The 24,696-nt window shown below is 47.3% G+C and overlaps 2 protein-coding genes across 4 annotated transcripts in view; both read right to left on the bottom strand.

Annotated features, from left to right (window-relative positions):
* Positions 1-48: 48 nt before the first annotated feature.
* On the bottom strand, positions 49-3,244 carry LOC130384340 (uncharacterized). Its single transcript, XM_056592465.1, has 7 exons — positions 2,874-3,244; positions 2,150-2,214; positions 1,950-2,056; positions 1,591-1,645; positions 639-755; positions 167-432; positions 49-96 (listed from the first exon to the last, which is right to left on the bottom strand). Exons 2-7 carry the CDS (start codon positions 2,211-2,213, stop codon positions 49-51), a joined length of 657 nt encoding a protein of 218 aa, XP_056448440.1. The 5' UTR covers position 2,214; positions 2,874-3,244.
* Positions 3,245-6,019: 2,775 nt separating this feature from the next.
* The window catches only part of LOC130384407 (oxysterol-binding protein 2-like), a 42,938-nt gene continuing 24,261 nt past the window's right edge, over positions 6,020-24,696 (bottom strand). The window contains exons 3-14 of one of the 3 annotated variants that reach the window (XM_056592563.1): positions 23,396-23,646; positions 19,746-19,944; positions 16,282-16,405; positions 15,814-15,880; positions 14,860-15,012; positions 14,250-14,495; positions 13,077-13,197; positions 12,010-12,113; positions 10,853-10,948; positions 10,442-10,626; positions 9,816-10,036; positions 6,020-7,848 (exon numbers count right to left, since the gene is read on the bottom strand). In XM_056592563.1, coding sequence (XP_056448538.1) covers positions 7,706-7,848; positions 9,816-10,036; positions 10,442-10,626; positions 10,853-10,948; positions 12,010-12,113; positions 13,077-13,197; positions 14,250-14,495; positions 14,860-15,012; positions 15,814-15,880; positions 16,282-16,405; positions 19,746-19,944; positions 23,396-23,646 — 1,910 coding nt within the window. In that variant the 3' untranslated portion in view covers positions 6,020-7,705. Of the gene's footprint in view, positions 7,849-9,815; positions 10,037-10,441; positions 10,627-10,852; positions 10,949-12,009; positions 12,114-13,076; positions 13,198-14,249; positions 14,496-14,859; positions 15,013-15,813; positions 15,881-16,281; positions 16,406-19,745; positions 19,945-21,659; positions 22,859-23,327; positions 23,344-23,395; positions 23,647-24,696 lie in introns of those variants that run through there. The other 2 variants (XM_056592565.1, XM_056592564.1) reach the window with 2 other exon arrangements.

The following is a 24,696-nucleotide window of genomic DNA, read 5'->3' as shown; positions in this document are numbered from 1 at the left end:
GAGCACCCCTACCGCCCTCCACGAGGAACCCTGTTGGTCCGCCCCGAGTCACGTCCACCACGTCTCCCTGCTCCCGGACCCCCTGGGAGGGGCCTCCTGCCCACCAGCCCTCCTCCCCCTCCACACTCTCTCCGTCCCCCTCCTCCTCCTTCCCCTGGAGGCCCACCCTCTCCTCTGCGGAGCAACGGAGGAGGTCCTCGGTGCAGAGGCTGTCCGGCTGTAGAGGAGGAGGAGTAGGAGTCCTTCCTACTCCTGCAGCAACAAAGGGGTCCCCTAGCAGGCGGCCCAGCCTCCAAAGGCACTGCTCTCTGCGGGACTCCGCCCCTTCCTCAGCCTCCTCCTGCTCCCTGCTCCTACAGGCCCGTCCAGGCTGCGCTCCCCTCTGGAGGGGGCATGGGGGGGCTCCCTGAGAGACGTCCGGCCTCGTCTTTCCTTTAGGTCCGGGGGGGGGGGGGGGATATTTATTTGAGGGGATTAGTGTATTGACTGTGTTTGGATGACATTACGGTACCGAGTGCACCTATAGAAGCTAAAGCTAAAGCCTTTTATGTGGTATTTGGCTACCTTTGGCTCTTCCCACTGGGTTATTATAAAGGAATCTGGTTTAATGTGCTATTCACGGTTGGTAGGTTAGTTACCTGGGGCCGGTCCCTTGGCCTCGCGGGGCCCAGGCTGCAGACAGGATATCGGGGGGCTGGTGGTTGGTGTTCCAAGGCCGGTGTCTCTGCTCCCTGAGCGCCGCCGGCTGAAAGGAGCTTCACAGGTGAACCAACGTGTTAATCATGTTTGATACGTGTTAATCATGTTTGATACGTGGTAATCATGTTTGATACGTGGTAATCATATTTTAGAAGTGTTAATCATGTTTGATACGCGCAATACATGTTTGATACGTGTTGATCATGTTTGATACGTATTGATCATGTTTGATACGTATTGATCATGTTAATTCATGTTAGGAATGTTTTATGCTTGTTAATCATGTTTGACACGTGTTAATCATGTTGGATACGTGTTAATCATCTTTGATACGTGTGTATTGGTTGGAAATACATTTGATACGTGTTAATGTAAATGGACTGCATTTATATAGCGCTTTTCTGACCATTGGCCACCCAAAGCGCTTTACAATATTGCCTCACATTCACCATTCACGCACACATTCATGTACCAACTGTGGAGTCAGCCATGCAAGGCGACAGCCAGCTCGTCGGGAGCAGTTAGGGTTATGTGCCTTGCTCAAGGACACCTTGACACTGGATCGAACCAGCAACCTTCAGGTTACCAGCGAACCCGCTCGACCTCCTGAGCTACTGCCACCCTTAATCCTTTTTGATACGTGTTCATATGTTGATATGTGTTTATCATGTTGATGCATATTCCACAGGTCATTAGGCTCTTCTCCTTGCTGTAATTGTTGCTGCTATTTCCCTCTTCAGTGTATTTGTCTTTTGTCCGGATGTTTCTTATTGGTGGGGGCGGGTCAACCTGAACCAACCCCAAACAGGGACAACATGAGCGGTTTTTTCCTCAAGGGAACTCAAGGCTCCTTTCGGTTTGGGGTTGAAGACACTTTACTTTGTGGCATACCTTCATCACAGCCACTGAGACCTCCTGAACTCTCCTGGTTTTTCTGATTCTGCACCTTCACACAAACATTCAACAGCAGTTGGTGAGTCTAACAATATCATTATTTTGCATTACTTTTTGTTTCAGTACGATTTGGTGATTTAGTTTGTGAAATAAATCCTGATATATTGTATATGACATGGTACATGCAAGTTGTGTAATTGAATGTTGTTTTGTACAATAGCTCAGAAATAACATATAACTATTATAAACGTGCCAAACTGTTCAGAAAAGATCTTAAGACTCGAAACCCTTCAATCTATGAACAAAATTAAGATAACTATCGACCCACCTTCTGTGATTTATGTTCCCCAACTGACCTGAAGTCGACTCAGTTGAACATCTATCGAGTCCATCAGCAGGTCACAGGGGTCAAGTCTCAGCGGAAGAGGATTCAGGTCCAACATGCTTCTGTTGTCCTCCCCATCTGTGAGTGACGAGCACATTAGCTCCTCCTCCAAGCATCCAGACAATATGCACAATATCAAGAATGTTGAAATGTATGAAAGAAGTTCCTGACCAGTATAGAGAAGCTCATCTGTATCATCTGCATCCCCTGATCCTGTATAGCTCTCCTCCGCCATGCTGTAGAAATATAAACATCTCCAGGCACAGCAGCCATGGATACTATGCCCTACTACTGTCTACTGAGGACAATTGGACCGGTTTCAGACCCGGGAGGGCGGGGTTCATGCTGCCCAGTAACCATAGAAACCAAAACCGTTTATGGCTGAGCTGAGGACCTGGCTAACTAGTAGAAGAGACAATGCATTCCTCTCTGCTGCGCAACGTCTCCCAGTTACTTTACTCCAGTCTCGGCATAATGCAATATACATAATATTCATATGTATACTCACAAAACCATATAAGAGTGTAGTTTAGTAGGTAGCCTGGTAAAAATGGATATCGAGTAGGCTAACTGACCTGCAGCTGTAGGCGTATTTTAAAAATAAATAAATCTAGATGTTTTGTTTTGGTGTTTTTGAAGGCATCTTTAAATAGTTAAGATTAGTTAAATAGTTAGGCTAGTTAAATATGTAAGGTTAGTTAAATAGTTGTGAAATAACAAACCGCTTTGTTTGAGAAACAGATGCGGACAGCGAGGAGGACAAGGTCTCTGCACACTTTCAAAGTCTCTTTCCGTTTCGAAAATTATTAACATTTAAGTCATCATAGTTAAGTATTAACCGGGAAATATTGATGTGTCAAGTGACCGAAGCCTACTTACTTACTTACTGACTTACTTCCAGCGGACTGCGACGCGTTGAAGTGTGAACTTGAAGCGTCATGTCAGCTTCTGGAGTGACTCGAGAAGCAGCTTGGAGGAGAGAGTGTCGGCAAACAGCAGACAATAAAACAGCAGACAATAAAACACTGGAACACCGAAACACTAAACCCTAAACACTACCGCCGATCCCTGGAGACCAGCCAGCCGGCCCATGGGGAGGTGGGTTTTCGGCACGAGCCCCAAATCGATAGATTTCGCGAAGCCTATATTTCAAAGGCTCAACCAAAAACCACAGACTAACTTACTGTTACCATATTGAAATTACTTTTATGATGTGGGCTTATATGTGAGAATATACTGTTGATGAATGCAAAAGCTAGTTTAACGATTTACCCCTGAGAAAAGAATGTAGGCAAATACAAGCAACACAGAAATCAGATAAGAAAAACCAGGACAGACATGCAATGTGAACACTAAGAACTTTATTATCTTTTCTTTATCATTGCGTCTTTCTTTCTTATAAGACCATGTTAAATGACTATAAAGTAATGAAGAAATGCACAATTGAAACAAAATAAAAAATAAATGAAACTATCTTCAGTTAAACCCAAACACACCATCAGACCCTGCTGTCCAACCCTTCCTCATCATCCTCAAACCAAGGCCACTGATCCAGAGTCAGAAAGAGCTGGTTTTATTTTAAATCAAGGCATGGAAAATATCTATCCTCATACAGCTATAGCCTACTTTATTAGAACCAGTAGCGTAGAATAAAACTAAATGTATAGGCCACAGGCCAGAACCCAACCAGCTCATCGGCATGGTCATTAATATATGAATAATGGCACCCATGAGAGAGAGAGAGAGAGAGAGAGAGAGAGAGAGAGAGAGAGAGAGAGAGAGAGAGAGAGAGAGAGAGAGAGAGAGAGAGAGAGAGAGAGAGAGAGAGAGAGAGAGAGAGAGAGAGAGAGAGAGAGAGAGAGAGAGAAAAAAAAATAGAAAACAAACAATCATTGGAAGTGAAAGCTTAAGCAAGTTAAAACCCTGTCGGGAGCCAGTGGAGAGCGTTCTTGTCCACAATTCAACCCTCTTGGTTTCCTTCATTATTCCCCATCTGTACGAGAGTCAACTAGTGTAAGCAGCAGCGGCCACATCCCGACATCGCAATTATTGCTTCAGCTTAAAGAGAGTATGCAGGCATTCACCGGCAGCTCGTCAACAGCCAACCAGAGGTCGCTGTGGAGGATATATTGGACAAATGAACAAAGATCTTGCCATTTAAAATCACAGATATAAAAATCATATATGTCAACTCAATATCTAATTCAATCGTTAGTGATGCTCATGTTCAACAAACTACACATCAACCTTAATTCCATGTTAATCTGCCAAAGTAAAAACCTCTGTTGTGGAAAAAAATAAGACCTTATTGTGATATATTTCTCCTGTGTGTGCAAATTACAGTAAGGACAAAGTCAGTTGATAGAAATGATTAAAGCTGTAAACCAAAGCTAATAAAGTCTATATGCTTATGGAAATATGAGTTGTTTTGTTGGAGATTACAAACATTAAATTAAATGTACTTTAATTATTACTTTAAATTGAATAATGAATCAGAAGTGGGGTTACAGTATTCATTTCTAAATGGTACAGAAGAAGTCACACATCTGTGAGAATGAAGTGATTGATGAAACTGGTACTCTGAACACTGCATTGTAGAAGCACCAAAGAACATGAACAGAAACCAATCTTTTTTTGGGTTATCCCCTCAAATAACCTCATCCACGGCAGAAAGGAGTCAACGTTGCACAGTAGATATTCCACGAGGATGACCATAATCCCTCACCTCTTCAAATGTAAACTGATAATGGAACAAAATCTATATATTTATAACTTTGTATAAAATAATGTTTAACACCCTGTTATAGTAGCTAACATCACACACTGAGGGCCGTGTTCACTCAGCGTTTTCTTTAAATTATTGTAACGTTCAAATCCTTTTCAAATTATAAACTTGTTCACAAAGTAAACCTGAAATTTTACTCAGACAGCGCCGTTTTTTGGAAAGACACAGGTCTTTCCAACAAACCACAATGTGTGTTTCTTATTGTTGCAAATAAGCAACAGCTTACAACAATTTAATAGAGTTTTGGTTCTGTCATTGTAAATGGATTAAGTCGTGATCAGGCAGAGACATCAACTTTAGACCGTGCTCTGTATGGGCAAGACTTTCCAGAAGGTAAATATGGTAGAAGGGAATAAGTCAGAAGGGAAGAGGAAATAATAGAACAATCCATGTTTGTCATCTGATATGAGATGATCTTTCGGTTGTCTTATGCCATGGCTGTAACACTTTGAGATGAAGATTGTGTTTGTCATTTTTTGCGCAATCATGAAAATGTGGGCCATTGTGAGATTCCGATCTTTGAGTTAAAACAAGTTAAAACCAGTGCAAAATGGTAGGTAGCTCCAGTTGATTCTACATTAATAAACCATTTTGTTCCGTGAATAGGGCCCAGTGTACGCAGCCACAGGTCAGAATGCACAGCTAGCTAGTTAGGCTACATTCAGATCAATTAAAATGATAGTAAATCCTTAGGCTCAGTCATTCAAAATTCTAATTTGAAAGGTACTGTACACATATAACTTAATATTCTGATTAGTTATATTACTTCTTTTTTTACAATATCCTCTTGTTATCACAAAAATATTCACACAGGTGACTGCAACGATCCCAGTCCCCTAACCTTAACCCAGTCCTCTAACCCAGTCCGCAACCCTAACCCAGTCCACCTACCCTGACCTAGTCCCCTAACCCAGTCCCCTAACCCCTAACCCTAACCCAGGTCCCCTAACCCAGGTCCCCATCCCTAACCCAATCCCCTAACCCTAACCCAGGTCCCCTTCCCTAACCCAGTCCCCTAACCCAGTCCCCTAACCCAACCCCCTAACCCAGTCCCCTAACCCAGTACCCTAACCCAGTCCCCTAACCCAACCCCCTAACCCAGTCCCCTAACCCAACCCCCTAACCCAGTCCCCTAACCCAACCCCCTAACCCAGTCCCCTAACCCAACCCCCTAACCCAGTCCCCTAACCCAGTACCCTAATCCAGTCCCCTAACCCAGTACCCTAATCCAATCCCCTAACCCTAACCCAGTCCCCTTAACCCTAACCCAGTCCTGTTTCTTACTTTCCTAGAAGTAATTACAAAACAGACCACCTCTTTTAGACTGCTCTCCTTTAGACATGAAGTCCACAGTCAGACCAAGGGAGCGTTTCCCTTCTTTAGTGAGTCAAAGGCAAAACACTCAACACTGTTGACTGGGCTGATCACAGATCATTTTGTCCCACATCGGTTCAACGTGATGCCCTCGGTGCGACTGGCAGGAACCGGCCCCGTCTGTCAAGAGATCTGCTCACTTCAGAAGCGTCTGAACCGTGCCCCTCAGCCCCGTCCTGATGGACGCTTTAGAGCATGGAGGCAGACGGACACTATTGCTTTGAGACTTCAGAGAGCTGCACGATATGCAACACATAAGTTGATATGAGCTACTTCTACTACAGAACCGTCTAATAATACCAGACTCATGTTACTGGAACCAAACCTCTGAGGGCAGGAGAAGACAACATTCAAGTTGAATTATCGTATTAATTAATAACTAAAACCCCCCCTGACGGTTCTAGCGTCATATAACCGTTGGTCTTGTATGAGATATAGCCCGTCTCTCAGTGTATAGCACGACGTGATCGAGTGGCCTGTTGAGTCGCTCTGTTACAGGATCATGGAGACAGGGGATGCTGGAGGGGGTCATGCTACTGGGATGGAGAGCACCGCTGGACAGGAGAACTGAAGAGTCCCGTCATCATCCACCAGGTCATGTGGAGCCTCAGCTGCCAAAAGATCAGTCCTCTGTATTATTGATATCTAACCTGTACTCTTCTAGAGACCCTAGGCCAAACCCTTTGAAGATCACCACATGGCCAGCTAAATGTTGGTGTACAAACATTGCAACTCAATCATGGATTTATTACATGAAATAGAAGCCATGTAACTTCTGACCTAAAGTATGAATGTGGCTGATTACCAGATTCTATTCGCCCATGCGTCCCAATACTTGAACACATGGAGCGTTAGATGAACGATCCCCCAGCAGGTCGACTGAGGTCCTGGTTCATCCACAGAGCTGAGGGGTCATTAGAAGCTAATGAGGAAGACTGACACTGCTTTCTCACACATCTCCTCATCACATGACCAGAGACCAACCTAAAGCACGTCATTCACCAGAGGGAGAAGAGGGTAAAAGGCTTCAAGTTTTGTAATCTATGCACAGCATAATCTACTTTGTGCTAAATGAAATCAAAATCAAATATATCAAGACACTTTTTTTTTTTTAACCTCCTTAGGGAAACCTTTAAACACTGATCAGGGACGTCCTGTGTGTCTCCACTGAGCCATGCCGTCTGAGTCCGTGTGGGCGGCCATCCATCAGAGAAAGAGCTGCAGACCAGGAGGACTGCTTCAAATGAACAGTGGGTCAAAGTGCATTGTGGGTAGCAGTGAGGAGCACCTGATGTTTTGTTGTTTGGTTCCTTACGACTGCAACATCCTTTTCACCGTGTTCTTAAGCCTTAAGGGGGGGGTACTGAAGGAATGACCCTTTCTCGTAACACCGGCCTGTCAAACTGCCTGATACTGTGCATTAGTAGGTACAATAAATTGTATTCTGAGACGGTGCAACGCACATTCTCATGCTTTATAAAAAGAAGAGAGACACAGAGGGTTCCTGCTGTCTGGAGCCGCCCTCCTCCTCCTGCCAGGAGCTCTCCTCCTGGTCCGCTGAGCTCAGGTTAGAATATCTCGGTACACATGCTCCAGTCCTGCCTCTCCTTGGCCTCCCAGTAGCCTCCCTTGTACACAAAGTTGGTCTCCCCGGTGATGGAGTCCCTTCGCTGGTGGAACCACAGTGGCTGGTAGCCCTCGAACTCTTTGCCTGGATGGAGGGGGGGGGGGAAAGATATCACTCACTTCCTGCTCCGCCGCGAATCAGGAGGAGACCACAGACTAAGGTGTTACCTTACAGGAAATGTATTGATAGAAATACATTCTTTAATGGAAATGTCGCAAGGCTTCAGGAGAAAAAAGGTTTTCTGCTCATGTGCTTATTTGTTCAGTTTCTCTACTGGTTTGGCATCTGGTGAAGTGGATATGAACTGGGAGAAGATCATGCAGGCCGGGGTAGGGGTGAGGGTCAGGGGCGAGGGTTAGGGGTGAGGGTCTGGGGGTAGGGGTGAGGGTCAGGGGTAGGGATGAGGGTCAGAGGATAGGGGTGAGGGGTGAGGGTTGGGGGAAGGGGTTAGGGTCAGGGGTGAGGGGTAGTGTTGAGGGTCAGGGGTAGTGTTGAGGGTCAGGGGTAGGGGTAAGGGGTGAGGGTGAGGGTCAGGGGGTAGGGGTGAGGGTCAGGGGTAGGGGTGAGGGTCAGGGGTAGGGTGAGGGTCAGGGGTAGGGGTGAGGGTCAGGGGTAGGGGTGAGGGTCAGGGGTAGGGGTGAGGGTCAGGGGTAGGGTGAGGGTCAGGGGTAGGGTGAGGGTCTGGGGTAGGGTGAGGATCAGGGGTGAGGGTGAGGGTCAGGGGTAGGGTGAGGATCAGGGGTGAGGGTGAGGGTCAGGGGTGAGGGTGAGGGTCAGGGGGTAGGGGTGAGGGTCAGGGGTGAGGGTGAGGGTGAGGGTCAGGGGTAGGGGTGAGGGTCAGGGGTAGGGGTGAGGGTGAGGGTCAGGGGTAGGGGTGAGGGTCAGGGGTAGGGTGAGGGTCAGGGTTGAGGGTGAGGGTCAGGGGTAGGGTGAGGGTCAGGGGGTAGGGGTGAGGGTCAGGGGTAGGGTGAGGGTCAGGGGTAGGGGTGAGGGTGAGGGCCAGGGGTAGGGGTGAGGGCCAGGGGTAGGGGTGAGGGTCAGGGGTAGGGTGAGGGTGGGTAGGGTGAGGGTCAGGGGGTAGGGGTGAGGGCCAGGGGTAGGGTGAGGGTGGGTAGGGAGGTGCGTGGGACTGGGTGAGATGGTGATGTGCGACCAAGCAGCAGGTTGCAGCTCCCACTCACCAGAGTCATATTCACACTCTGGACATCAACAGAGGGAGGAAAAGAGAGACAGGTCATGGACACACGTCAGAATCAAGCCTGACCCCCCCCCCCCCTCCCAGATACACACACTTACAGCCCACTACACACTAACCAGGGCGGAGGTATATCCATGGAGGTTTATCATCAATTCTTTAGATATATTCTCAAGTACACAAGATTCTGTTTGCTCAGTAGAGCACAGGTCCACCAAGACCTGGACATGATGAACGTCTTCAGGCTGCACTGTGGTTATTCTAGAGTGTTTTAAAATGATTAGAACATGAAGTTCAAATACTGGAACATTTGGAAGGGCAGAGACCCTGAAACAGGAACCCGATCCATATGGGGCTCAGTCCTCATCAGCACATGGAGATAGAGAATGTGTGAGAGGGCTATTGTGGGGTTGAATGCTCTCTGCGTGTTAATGAGTCAAGCTACACCTGCAGTCATTAGGACCTCCCCAGGGTCAGGACCATGGACTCATGACTCTGGTAATCATCACGCCCTATGCTTCCTCCTGCTCCTCCTCCTCTCTAGTGATTATCTAGATACTCCTCCTCCTCCTCAAATGATCATCTAAATATGCTTCCTCCTCTTCCTCTAATGATTATCTAAACACGCTTCCTCCTCAGAATACACTCTTCTCCATCCACAGCCTGAGTCTCTCGGTGGGTGATCCTCCTCCTGTCTCTTATGGGTACCCAGCCACACTAACATTTTACAATTTATTTTTGTCATATTTACAAGAGCTATTTTTATGGAGGAGATCCTTTCATCTGCCCTTATTGGTTCTCTTTGTCCTCCACCTCCTCCCCCCTTTGCATCCACCTCCTTCCCTCGGTGGGTTACCTTCATCGTAGGCGTCGGTGGCCTCCGCCTCCCTCCTCCTCCTCACAGCCCTCTGCTTCTCCTCCAGCCGCTGCTTCTCCGAGTTGGCCTCGTCCCAGCGCCCCTCCTCCATAAGCCGCTGGTCCGGCCGCAGCCGGCTGTCCGTGGCGCCCACGCCCTCCTCCGCCTCGTTCAGTGTAAGCGCCAGGGACGAGAAGAAGTACATGTTCTCCGCGTTCTCCCTGAGAGCCCAGGGAAGGATCGCAGGTCACCCTCACATTACTGACCACAGTCCCCATGCATGAACTGAAGGCTATGGATTTTAAATCTATTTTAACTCAAGGTTGTATTCTGAGGCTTTATGGCTGATCGTTTTATTGGGGATAATCAGTGAGACACCAGTACCCCTTTTAGATATTTATATATCGTAGCTTCCTGAGGTGTTACATTTATATATTTATTTTAATCTTTCGCACCTCATTTAACACATTATTCATATCTCTTCTAATGCCTGGTGATTATTTGCATTTCTTATCATCATATTATTTCCTCCTTGTTGATGATATTTGCCATGCCAACTCTGCAGCACCTAGTCAACGATGAAGAAATGTTCTCATGGCTGTCTCATGGTAGCATGGAGTACTTACGGTAGAGGGTACTTCTTCCACAGCAGCTTGGGGGACAGTGTCTGGTACACGGTCTTCTGCTTGCCCTCCGTGCTGCTGCCCCTCCGGCTGCTCTGGACGATCTTGGCACTCTCGATCTTCTCGTCCCACGTCCCTGACAGGATGTAGTGGGCCTGGCCGTCGCCCTGGGCAACCACCCCCGTAACCTGGAGGGGGGAAGGGAGGGAAGGGGAGAGGGTAGAGGGAAGAGGAGAAATAAATATATCGATATAAATAACTACTCAAGAGTCCAGAACTAAAGTATCTACCAAAACAAACACACGTCAGATCTATCCACATAAATGGATAAAGAATACTAATATTATCCAGTAGATGGTGGCAATAACACACAAGGACCTTCATGTGTGGAATCGAAGCGGAGTTGGGTATTACCTTGCGGGGGAGGTCCCTGGAGAAATAGCTGTATGGAGAGAACTTAAGCTGACACACCTCCTTGGTCTTGTGATTAACTATCTCAATGTCCCCAGACTGGTAGAGAGACACAGAAACAGAGGGAGAGAGGGGGTGTAAGAGAAAGAGGGGCCGGTGAATTTGAGGAGCAGAGAAAGAGCTTCATACAGAGAACACAAGAGTTACATCATGATGGCTGTTCCTGGAATTAAAAACTTGATCATTACCAACACCCAACTCTCCTGTCCTTAACACATTATGGACCTGAGAGCAGATACCCAGCCATGCGGTGGGCTCCCTCAGGGAGAGAGCTATGGTCCATGTTGATCATCCAGGGCACATATGTGTAACATAATACCGGGAGCAAGGCCTGCATCATGCCTAGGATCTGTGCATTAAGAACACGGTGATACAATATTCAGGAGCATCTAAACTTGACCCACACACACACACGGCTTCCAAGGGACATCAGCAGCCTGCTCCTCCCACCATTTTAATTGGGCCGTTTGACAGAGCGGAGAAGCTGTTGTTTGAGGAAACATGCCAGGATAAAAGCGTGCGGGTCTCCAGAGATTCTGCTTATTGATGTGCTTTTCTCCTGTGTCCCTGTGTTCCTCACCGCCTGGGCTCCATCAGAGGGCAGAGCAACAGAGACTGAACAAACAAGCCCCAGAATGATGCAATAATATTAATACTAACGCAATTCCACGGGCAAATTCTTTGTACAATAATAGGCTCCTTTTTATACCAGTGAGGCACATTGTATTATTCATAGGAATCCTATGACCTAAATATTGGATGGGAATGCCTGAAGATTGTATCCTACATGCAACATTTAATGAAGGAAGATTTAGATAGATTATAATAGAAAACCTAATTTAAGTGTGAAAGTAAGCCTACCAGCCAGCAATTACCTACCAACCAGGACTCTGTCCGCACACTGAGCTGAGTTCTTTCACTCATCAGTGACACACCTGATTGAGACGCAAAGTGGTTTAACTCATCAGTTACACCTGAACGGTTGTTTAACCCAATCAACAATCCTGAGAGCTGACTCGACATACACAGACAAACACAGCCGAGAGAGCTTTTACTTCCTGAGCCAGTGAGTCACAGGTCAGCTAGGAGGACCCACCCACCTGGTCGATCCAGAGCTTCCCAACGATGATGTTGTGCACGGTGGACGTCACCTTCCTCCACACATAATGGTTTCCGCTGGAGTGGAAATGGAGGTGGATGGCGCCTGACATGGAGGAAAGAGACACGCGAGGAAGGAGACAGGAAACAAGAGTTAGGAGCAAAAGTTAACAGCAATGCAAAAGAGGAGGTGATTAGGCTAAGCAATACCCTTTATATAGATCTAGAGTAGGCTAAACAATACCCTTTATCTAGATCTACAGTAGGCTAAACAATACCCTGTAAGTAAATATAGAGTAGGCTGAACAATATCCTTTATGTAGAGATAAAGTAGGCTCATCAATAGTAAATATAGAGTACGCTGAACAATACCCTTTATGTAGAGATAAACTAGGCTAAACAATACCCTTCAAGTAAATATAGAGTCCCATGCTGCCCCCCCCTAGAACCGCCCCTGCTAAACAAAACAAAATTACTTTTGATTTTATTTAGAAATAAACCCACAAGCGCCACTGGCCCTCTGTTAGTCGGGCCATACCCCTTCCCCACGCTTCTGAGCGGCATCAACCCCAAGAAGGCAAACAGCAGGTACAGAACTATGACCAATAAGTTATGACTATAATGAGATGTTGAGAGGTCTGAGGTTAGATAGAGTCCCTCCCCTCCTTCACTCTGTTCTTTATGAGGCCGTCATAGAGGCTGTAAACCCCTGTAAGTCATTCCCACACACTCTCACACTGTGGCTTTATTTCTGTATGAGGGATGGGCTATGTCCTACTGGCCAAAACTGGTGAGGAATAATTATTCTCATTTAGGACATTGTTATAGATAATTATAAATAGTATAGAGAGATGCATGCATACTACATTAACCGGAAAGAAAAGTTCTTAGTTCATAGTAAAATAATATTGATAAAACAAAATGTTCTTCATGGTGTGATAACCTACTCACTTATACCTCCTCCCTGCCAGTCAAACACACAGACCCATGGCTCCAGCCCTATAGCAGCCAGCTGTGTCTTCACACAGGGTAACCTTTATTTTGAAGGGGGCGGTAGTAGTTGGCTCACCGAGGGGCATGATGGAGAGGTATTTCCCGCGGAACTTGCTGGCGATGGTGATCTCCTGCCACAGGGTCCAGCCCCGCTGGGAGATCACGTGGTGGGCGGCGGCAGGCGGGTGATGGCTCACCTGAGAGACACAACAACATGAGCTTCAACAACAACACAGCAACATGAGCTTCATCACCTGGAGCGATGCTCCTCTGATGCACCAACGCCACAACAGAATGAGCTTCAACATGTCAGCCATTCTCCTCTGGTCCACCAAGACCTCAACAACAACATGAGCTTCAACATGTCAGCTATGCTTCTCTGGTCCCCCAAGACCTCAAAAACATGAGCTTCAAAACCTGGAGCCACGCTCCTCTATTCCACCAAGACCTCAACAACAACATGAGCTTCAACATCTGGAGCGACGCTCCTCTACTTCACCAAGACCTCAACAACAACATGAGCTTTAACATCTGGAGCGACGCTCATCTATTCCACCAAGACCTCAACAACAACATGAGCTTTAACATGTCAGCCATGCTCCTCTACTTCACCAAGACCTTAACAACAACATGAGCTTTAACATGTCAGCCATGCTCCTCTGGTCCACCAAGACCTCCGCCGTCATCGCAACCGTCTCATACATAATACCCTTATGACCTTACAATCGTTGGTCCAATACTAATTATTCAGGAAGGAAAGAAAGAGAGAAAACTCCTTTGATTGGACATTACCTATGGTTGTCCAGATAGATGGTCTATTACCGTTCTTCTATGATGGATTTAAAATGGGGTAATTTGAGCAGATCGGAACCATAGCTCCAAATAATTATCTGATTTGTTGGCCTTAATGTCTAGCCCATCAGCCTCCCTGGAAGAAGTCCCCTCCCCTCCTTTCCCACTGGCTACGAGGGCAGGAATCTCCTTTGCTGCTGAATCAGGCATAAAGAACCAGCTGGACCCCCTCCATGGAGCCCTCAGAGACCCCCTCCCTGGACCCCCTCCCTGGAGCCCTCCGAGACCCCCTCCCTGGACCCCGTCCCTGGAGCCCTCCAAGACCCCCTCCCTGGAGCCCCTCCCAGGAGCCCTCCGAGACCCCCTCCCTGGACCCCCTCCCTGGACCCCCTCCCGGGACCCCCTCCCTGGACCCCCTCCCTGGACCCCCTCCGTGACCCTGTGCCGTGGAGCTCACCTGCTCACACAGCGAGCGGTAGCCGTACTCCTCGGAGCGGTCCAGCTCGTAGGTCTCCCCCAGCAGGGGGTTGAAGGGCTTGGCGGTGCGGTGCACGGTGGTGGAGTAGGACGACACCGAGAAGGCGGCCACCAGGCACATCTGCTCCAGGGACGAGTCGCAGCGCGCGGCGCGGTCCAGCAGCTCGTGGTACTCCAGGTCCTCCGTCAACCGCTGCAGCATCGACAGCGGCTCGTTGAAGTTCACCTGGGGGGGGGGTCACAGGGGGTCCGTGATGAGGGGGCCACAGGGGCCGTCAATGAGGGCCACCTCACTACATACTGCACATATGGAGGACCTTATTGTGCAGAGGTTGAGTGTGTCGGCCTCCTCGTTTTTCAACAGCTTTCCCTTTCACATTGGTTGGATGACACTGAGACACTGGTCTGGAATCTGCCTGAAATACGTTCTGCTTCCCTATACTCCATTCAGTCTGATCCTGGTTCCACAGGAGCCCACGTCCTGAGGCAGGTGTAACATATCAGGTCCTGTAAATTTCAGGGTCAGGGGGAAAGACTTACAGGCGTGGGGATCTTGGAGAGCTCCAGAGGGGTCAGGGGGACAGACTTACAGGCATGGGGATCTTGGAGAGCTCCTTGCCGATGCAGTTCTTCATGATGCTCCAGAGGTTCAGGGAGTAGTTGGGCTTCTGGGTGATGTGGGAGCGTCTGGTCCGCAGCGCCCCCTGGTCCCGCCCTGACGCCTCACTGGGGCCTGGACCCCCCTGGGGGGGGCAGGGGGGACAAGGGAGAGAGGGGAGATAAGGGAGAGAGGGGGGACAGGGGGGAGAGGGGAGAGAGAGAGAAAGAGAGACAGGAGAGTTAGGGATAAACAGACCAAGAAGTTTGATACAACAGACAGACAATCTGATTAATATAGAAATAGAAACGGAAAGCATAGACAGACAGACTTACAGACAGACAGAGAGACAGACAGACAGACAGACAGACAGACAGACAGACAGACAGACAGACAGACAGACAGACAGACAGACAGACAGACAGACAGACAGACAGACAGACAGACAGACAGACAGACAGACAGACAGACAGACAGACAGACAGACAGACAGACAGACAGACAGACAGACAGACAGACAGAAAAACAGACAGACAGAAAACAATAGACAGAGAGAAAGAGACACACAAGGTGGGCAGATTTCCGACTGCTAATTAGGAGTGAAGGCGAGCAGCTTTGGTCTTTCCAGCACATGGCTGGCAGCTTGAGGAGGACACACAGACAGACCTGCCTGTATCAAGTGTATATAAATAGTAGAGATCAGCTGTGATATTATCTTTGGCAGCGAGCTTCAGCATAAGGGCTTGAGCAAGCCTGCCAACATGGTGGATATCAAATCTTTTTCCGTTCTAACCTACATGATAACATCCAAATTCTCCTTATAATACATTCTTCATTACAGTAATAATTGACGTGATTTCCCCATAGACCTGCATGAACAGAGATGTTGATGTGTGGAAGAATGGGAAACAGATGCCAGAAGTTTCCATGGTAACAGGACACTTACATGGTCTTCCTGGCTCCAGTCGTTAGGCTGGCTTCCACTCGCTGCACTCAGGCTGCTCTGAGAACGCCTGCACCACACACACAGACACACACACACACACACACACACACACACACACACACACACACACACACACACACACACACACACACACACACACACACACACACACACACACACACACAGACAGGAACCAATGAGTGTACAAACATTATTCCGGGGTCTTTGAAAGTGGTTTAGAAAGTTTTAGATCCATTCCTATAGGAAGGTGTATCCTATGTATTGTCCGTCCTATGCCGATGCCAAAGGGCTTAACAGCGACTGGCCAGGGGTTCACCAGATCAGACACAATCCCAATGCGGCTGCCATTTGAATGTGAGCGTCTGATGATGTGGTGAAGGGGTGTTGGTCAGGTGTGTCATCAGGTGTGTCATCAGGTGTGCTGGTCAGGTGTGTTGGTCAGCTGACCTGTGCTGTGGCGCCTCGCTGGCCCTCACTGTGATGAAGGCAGGCGAATCCTCCATGGCATCGAAGAACTCTGTATCCTCATCTTCGTCACTGGCCTCCTCCTTCGGACCCCTCCCGCTCCGCTCTGCAGGGGGCCACACCAGGGGTCGGGTCACACACACACAACAACCCCCCAACGTTTACTCCCCCCCAGGAAGGGCTACAAGGAAACTAATGTGCAAGTGCACCACGGGCATTTGATTATGTGGATAATCAAATGCCCGTGGTAATCCGCTTACCTTATTAGGCAATGTTCCTGTTGCATAAGTTAGAGCCACTAACAAAAAGTCCTGCTTGGTGATCCCGTGCCCACCATCAGAGTCAGATAACGCTGCTCTGCAAAGCGCTGAGACACAACCATGATGCTAGCACATGATGCAAGCACCTGATTCCAATCCCGTTGGAGGAAACTGACTTTAAACGTACTTTACTTACTTACTTTATTTTATATAGCGCTTTTCTAACCATTGGCCACCCAAAGCGCTTTTCAATATTGCCTCACATTCACCATTCACGCAAACATTCACACACCCGTGGCGGAGTCAACCATGCAAGGCGACAGCCAGCTCGTCGGGAGCTAACAGTCAGGGTTAGGTGCCTTCCTCAAGGACACCTCGACACTCAGCTAGGAGGAGCCGAGGATCGAACCAACAAGTACCAGCCAACCCTGCTCTACCTCCTGAGCTACTGCCGCCCCGGTAAACCACCTTTAAACCACCTTTAAACAGGCCAACGTCCCATTAAAGAGGAGGAGCTCTATGCTGACTGGTCCATATGTGATTGGGACAATGACAACAACAACCAGCAATGAGCCAAACTGTCCCTAAAGAGAGATGTTGTTCATGTTAGATCATGTTGAGCCAATATATAGTCTCCCCCCCTGCCCCAGACTCAATTATATTACTGACTAATGTAATCAGTTAGAAACTGAATCTACATGAGCCATTTACTGTCCGTTCTATCAGAAACATGAGGGCACCTATGGATCTAGGTCCGTATTCACAAAGGATCTTAGGGCTAAAAGTAGGTCCTAACTGGCGAATTTAGGAGTAACTCCTAAAAATAATTGGCGTGTCACTCTTAAATTTAGGACTCCTAACTTTTTTCACTAAGAGCAATTCACAAAGTATTTTAGGCCTAAAAGTTGCACCTAAGTCTAGGAGAGCTTAAAAGTCCTCAAGAGGACTCCTAACTCAGTAAGACCTATTCACAAAGAATCATAAAATGGCTGCGAGACTAAATGTTTTGGAGACAATGGAAGACTGTGAGTTTATGAAGAGATATAGACTAAATATTGAGGGTGTTAAACTTGTTGTGGAGTTAGTGCGGGATGCAATAACATCTCAGACTAACAGGATTATCCGATTAGTGCCAAAATAAAATGTTTGGCCACACTACGTTATTTAGCAACAGGGGAAATGCAACTTTGCAATGCCGACGATTTATAAATATTGCAACCATCAGTCAGCCGTGCCATAAACCAAACTATCAACGCGCTCTGTAGACCACATATCAACCAACAGTTTATCCGGTTTCCTTTGGACATTCAACAATTACACAGGATCAAAGCCAACTTCATGGCAATTGCAGGTATGCCCGGTGTGGTCGGTGCTATTGACGGGACGCACATAAAAATAATTGGGCCGTCAAAAGATGAGGACGTGTTCGTCAATAGGAAGAAAGTGCATTCCATCAACACGCAGGTTGTTTTTGATGCAAATTTTAACATAGCCTACTGGATGTTGTTGCAAAGTGGCCTGGAGCTACCCATGATTCGCGCATTTTAATGGAGAGCGGTCTGAGGCAGCTTTTTGAGGTGTAGTTGGGTGTCACTTGCTGGGTGACAGTGGCTATACCTGTAATACGTGGCTCTTGACACCCTACCTCAATCCACAACCGGGAGCACAGTTAAAGTATAACATGCAGGTGATTACGCAGATTACGCTTAGTCCTATGCGTAAAACACATCGTATTGGCTCTTTGACGCCTTTTATTTGTTGAATCCATATTTATTATTGTTTACTGTTTTCCTCCATGTTAGAGCACACAAACATACACGAAATGTTGTGGACAGAGGAATTGGGCAGATGAAACGTTGGTTTCATGTCCTCCACGGCGAAATACACCCCACCCCAGAGAGGGCAAGCACAGTCATCACTCTATGTGCCATTCTACACAACCTCTGCAAGCGGAGATACATTCCATAGCCAGACGATGATGATGATGAGGATGATGACGACGACGAAGAGGACGATGACCACGATGATGATGATGATGATGATGGCGATCAACATGACAATGAATTTGGCCGTGTGGAACCGAGTGGACTGGCATTTAGGGATCACCTTGTGAATACACATTTTAGCTAAACACCTTGGCACAAATCAGTCAACACACATTTGTGTAGTTCATAGCATTTATTTTCTTTCAATTTTTCAATTTTACGTATTTTTTACTGTTTGCTTTCTCTCTCTCTTGAACGTGCAGACTACAACGTCATTATCGTGGTCTGCACAAACTTGTCATCATGCGTGTATTCTGCTAACTGCACTATAACTACTTAATAGGAATACATTTCTAGCCTCGGCTATTTCCTTGTTTTTCTGTGATTTAGTGGGCTCGTCTGAACAACCAATCACCGCACTGACCGCTTCTAAACTCGTGAACGAGAATCGACGTAATCCATAGCAACGGCGCGTCACCTTTAGTTCACTCTTAGTGATTCATCCTTAGTAAGAGTAGGTCTCAGCGGCTTTGTGAATAACTTTTAAGAAAAAACTCCTACGTAAAATGTTTTAGCGCGAGTTAGGAGCACTCCTAGCGGTAAGATAAAATGCTTTGTGAATACGGCCCCTGATCTCTGATCAGTACCGTCACCGGGCTCATGTTACCTTGCCAACACTGGCTTCCTGTTAACAGGACCTTATGTCACCGATACCCTCTCTGTAAATAAATCATGGAAATAGAAAACATATTTTATCACAGGTTCATCTATAGGCTGCACCTCGGACACTATTCTCGTATAATGCCATTTTATCGACAGGAAACGACCTGCTGACCCCTCCGGCGACCCCCCCCCCGGTTACATCACATGACGTCTGGTGACATCAGTCCCCTCACGCCTGGGGGTCTTACTCGTGGTGGGGTTGGGGGCGGGGCTCTTACCCATGGTGGCGGTGTGGGTGGGGCCCTTACCCCTGGTGAGAGTGGGGTCTTACCCGTGGTGGGAGTGGGGTCTTACCCGTGGTGGGAGTGGGGTCTTACCTGTGGTGAGAGTGGGGTCTTACCCGTGGTGGGAGTGGGGTCTTACCCGTGGTGGGAGTGGGGTCTTACCCGTGGTGGGAGTGGGGTCTTACCCGTGGTGGGAGTGGGGTCTTACCCGTGGTGGGAGTGGGGCCTTACCCGTGGTGGGCGTGGGGTCTTACCTGTGCTGGGCGTGGGGGCGCTGGCTGCCTTGGCGGTGTGGGCGGGGGCCTCCCTCCAGGCCCTCTCCAGGCTGTTGTGCTGCTTGGCCAGCTGCTCTATGGTCTGCTCCAGGTGGCTGCGCTGCTCCCGCTCATACTGCAGCGCCCGCTGCCATCGCCGGCTGTGAGTCTCTGCGAGGTCCAGGAAGTCTCGGCATGCCTGGACACACACGAAAGCCCTGCTGGTTACTGCGTTATTTAAACACACACACACGCGTATGCAGGACGCCCTCCCTGTCACCCTACTGGCCCGATCAGCTCAACCTGCCAATCATCTCTATCCCGATATGAGTTGAGAACATTGTACCCAGAAGTAAGTCCCCAGATGAGGACATTTCCTCCACTCCAGTGGATGGGGATTGAAAAGAAAAGGTAAAGAAAAAGAAAAACCATGAGATTATATCATCATCCATTTATTGTAATCAGGGCTCATCACCGATATTATTTCCATCACTAGGTTGGCGTGTGGTCCCCGGTCTTTAATAGGGCCCCCATGCTGAGCCTGTGCACAGCTCCTGATCCGGTCCTGAGGTGATCAGCATACTGTACAATCACTGCAAAACCATGGTGGGCTAGAGAGAGACTGCTCCTCGTCAGGATGGCCTGATTACGGTCGTATACCGCTGCCTATATCGCTGCCTTGGCAGTTACGCAGAAACAATGGGGGTTATTTCAGCCCCAACCCGCTGCGTCAGCATGTAAGAGCCCTGCTTCAGACGCCTGCTGGTCGACTCAGCTCCAAGGTCAATGACCGCCAGTAGCTCGGGGGGGGGCCTGGACCCACCGGGGGGGGGGGGGGGGGGGGGCAGGAGGCAGAACACCAGGCTGAGCACATCCAACAATACAAGCTGCATGTTGTGTTGTGTTTCAACAAACCATTGCTTTAGAACATCCAGCATTGCTCTCTCAAAGCAGCCTGGCACTGAGTGAACTGTGGTGAAGTACTGAGTCTACTGCATGAAAAAGAACAGCAACAAACATGGAGAGACTAGGAAGAGGACCCGGAGGCCGTCTGACCCTCGTTGGTTCATCGTAAACGTGTTCGGCTCGCGTCAGACCAACGGTACACCAATTGGGGCTGGCAGAATTCAAATCTATGTTTTAGTCTTACATCAGTATGCACCTTTGTAATTCTGTAAATTAATGTCAATAAAAGCCTAATGGACTTTATTTGATGCTATTTTTTGCAATAATTAATAATGGTTAATTGATTACTAGTAATCTATGGTCTTTCATCAAACAGTACTGACAATTTAATTATTTGAAGTCAATCAAGTAGTACAAATAAGGAAACATTACTTTGTCTAGGTATAACTTTAAATGTGTATCTTCCAGTAAAGTTTACACAACACCAAAGCTAAGATTTTAAGATAAAGTTAAGATAAAGCATAATACTTGTATTGCAGGGATCGAACTAGCAACCTATCGGTTACAAGACAACTACTCTACCTCCTGAGCTAAGCCAACCCACAAATAACTGTTTCCTGAGGCAGATAATATCAACTGCATCTTCACAGTGTGGAACAGGAGCACATCCTCCACAGTGAGACAGTGATCATAATGTGGAGTAGATACAGAAAGTCAACCATCATTTTAAGTGTTTCTAATCCCCAATTATCACATTGTGTCGTCTTAAACCATATAGAACAAGAACAATCAACACAAGAACAATAAATAATGTTACATGGTTGTTTCCACCGGTGCTGTAAACCTGAATCCAAGTGGAAAATGTACCTAAATCCATTCTGCCTTAACTCAAGGGTTTGGTAACACTGGACCAACTGGCAAACTGCACTGCAGCCAAAACATCTAATTAATGATCTGATCTGATGAATATCTTGCAGTGTTTTCAAAGCTCAAAGCATTGTCTCTTACCTTCAGCGTCAACACAAGAAGTGATTCACAAAAGAGCATACATGTCTCTGGAAGTCTGGAGGAAGTCTGCACGTAGCTTCTCACTTCCTCACACACAAACCTGATGTGAAACTCCCCCCAGAAAGCCTGATTCTTCCACTTTTCCTTTTGCTGATGCTTCTAAAAAATCAGCCTGCTTGTTACTTCCGGTGAATGAATACATGGTGTCTGAGTCCGGTTACCTAACTCCACCCGTGCACAAGTCATTGCGTAAATGTCTGTCGTAACAGCTGTCGGGGTCAAGTGAATGCAAGAATGCATTAAGTATTTGTGATGTGGTTGTAAAAAAAAAGTGTAAAAAAATGTCGCAAGGTTTTTACATGCAACGCAAAGCCAAACTCAAGCACGGACAGACCAACACAAGGTAAGAGAAGGTTTATCCATCTCCCTTCCATCTCCATCCACCCCCTGTTGACCCTGTCCATCACCACTCCATCACCCATTATACTTTGGATACTCAAGTAGACTACAGTGCCCAAATTATTTACTTTTCACTCTTAAAGGCTGTGTGATTACCTCTTACGAGAAGCACTATCTTTAACTATCGTTGTTTGGACTTTTCATTGTGAGTAGCAAACATTTCTCTCACACGTTGAAGAACTGTGAATAAGGACAATGCAGAAGGACACTGGCGCAAAGGGCCACGGCTCTAGTTACGAAACTACTGTCCATTTACTATCTGCCATCTAGTGGTCAAACCAACAAATGAGTGCACCTTTAAGCAGTTAATCTAACGTAAAATAAGTTGCATGTACCTCAACATTATCGGTTAGAACCACTGTATGAATGACACATTTTGACCAAGTATTGTCTAGAATGAGTGTTATAGATACCGTGTCAGGGTTATCTCATCAGCCGTCTATGTTAGCCAGACCTCATGGTATTGTCCTTACATGTGTTCACTGTGCCCTGCTTGCCTGTCCAGGCTCGCTGGCCTGGACAAGCAAGCAGACTTGACTGACGGGCCGTAGACACTCATTTTTCAATTAGCAAATATAGAAACATATGCGTAAGTATTTGTAACAAGCTTATTTCTAACCAAAGCTAGCAACAAGACTTGGCTAAAACAAATCCCTCTTCTAAACCAACTCTCTTGTCCATTAAGGGGGCGTTTCAACCTGATTAAAGCGTTAACAAAACAAACATGCATTACCCCCACATAGGAACCATGCAGACAGGCTAACCTTGTAGGTGTGTGGTGTATGTCAGCCTGTCTGCAGCTCCTCGAAGCTCCGTCTGTCTCAGGCTCAGCAAAGAGGGGCAACGGCGTCGGGATGCCTCACATTCCTGACCTGCCTAGGAGGCTCTCGGGGAGGGGGGAAGGGATGACACTATTCCTGTCCTCAGCCCCACTTTTAGATCTAGTGTAACTGTTCCAGCACCTTCACTCTTCCCCGTGGCCCATGGCTGACAAACCGCTGATCCAATATACTTGAACAACAAAATGTAACCCTAGTATCATTGAAGCTCATCTGAATTGATACGACACAGGAACTGGGTGACCCTTTGAGCCAATCTGAGAGTGCAGATTACAGTTACCTTATCTAAAACTCTGGTTCTGTCCTTTTGGTAAGGTTTCCCTCATCAGCCAGAAGGCTGAGACTCCTCTGGAGGTCTGAGAGGACTCACGTTGATCATAGCATTGGAGGTGCTAAGGAAAAGAGGGTGGAAGAGACTCTAGATCTGAGCGGACTCACGTTGATCATAGCATTGGAGGTGATGCGGAAGAGGGTGGCCCGCTCGTTGACGGCCTTGATCTTCTCCCCGCCGTCCACGGGCACCCGGAGTCCCTCGAGCTCGCTGAGCGATCGCTGTAGCGCTGCGCCGTGCTTGGCGATCAGGTCGTTGCAGGTGCTGAGGTCATCCAGCTTGCTGACCAGCGTCTTCAGCGTGCCCTGGATCTCACTGCGATCCGACTGCGATGTGGGCTCATCATCGCCGGAATCATCTGGAAGAGGGCAGAGGTCAGAGGTCAGATATGCTGCTGCTGGATGTGGTGAGGACCACACATCACTATCGACTCAATATTTCGGTGATACCAAAGAGATGGACAATGTAATCATTTAGAAATACAATCCACATGCCAGTGAATAATATGCTGACATGCATATGCCACTCTCCCTCCTACAACGTATTCTCAATGTGTGTCCAACACACGGGGCAACGATCCAAACACATGTTTGTTTAGTTGATTATTCCTCAATATAAGATTATTTCTTGATTCCAATACCAATCTTATGTCACTTTAAACCCTGCGTATTTATATCGTTAATAACTCATTACTGACGTAGAGCTGCAGCCAGAATAGCATTCTATTGATACAGATGGACAGCCAACATTATATAAGAGAAAGGTTAAGTACATGCTATTTTATTGCAGCGTAATTCTTTCAAAAAGAGCATTGATGGAAGTACTCCTGACTATCTATCGTAGGTTGAGTTGTATCGTCGAGTCATACACTATTGGAATAAAAAAATAAATAATCTGTATCGATCGATACAGTGTCGTTATGATCAATAGGTTTTACTGAATACTACTACCAAACCTAAAACATTGAAGACTACACAAAAACTAGGAGCAAAAAACTTTAGCATTAAATAAAAAATATATCTCTTACAGGCTGCTATCTTAAGGACTTATTTCTGTAAAGAAGCTGAGAATCCAAGGATAGATTTAAACATAGCCTTTGGTATCAGATCTGTGTTTAAAATAACATTCTCTATAGCACTGATCGACTCAGATCCGATACCACTGTCAATGTCTCAATAATTGAATTATTACAAGCACTGCATCAGGTAGCATAAGGGAAGGCTATGGAAGGAAGGAAGCAGAATTGATGAATGCATGAATGTGTGTGCAGGCACGGGGACGGCGCCTCATGGCCACTGGCTTCCTGCCCTGCAGCTGTTTGGTCATGTGATGAGTGGAGAGGTTACTCGGAGTCAGTCCCCTCGAGTCTCGCTTCTACATTTTATGAAGGGACGCACAAATACGCAGG

This window comes from Gadus chalcogrammus, chromosome 6 (genome assembly GCF_026213295.1).
Source record: "Gadus chalcogrammus isolate NIFS_2021 chromosome 6, NIFS_Gcha_1.0, whole genome shotgun sequence".
Lineage (NCBI taxonomy): Eukaryota > Metazoa > Chordata > Actinopteri > Gadiformes > Gadidae > Gadus > Gadus chalcogrammus.
This window is presented reverse-complemented; position numbering and strand designations above follow the sequence as displayed.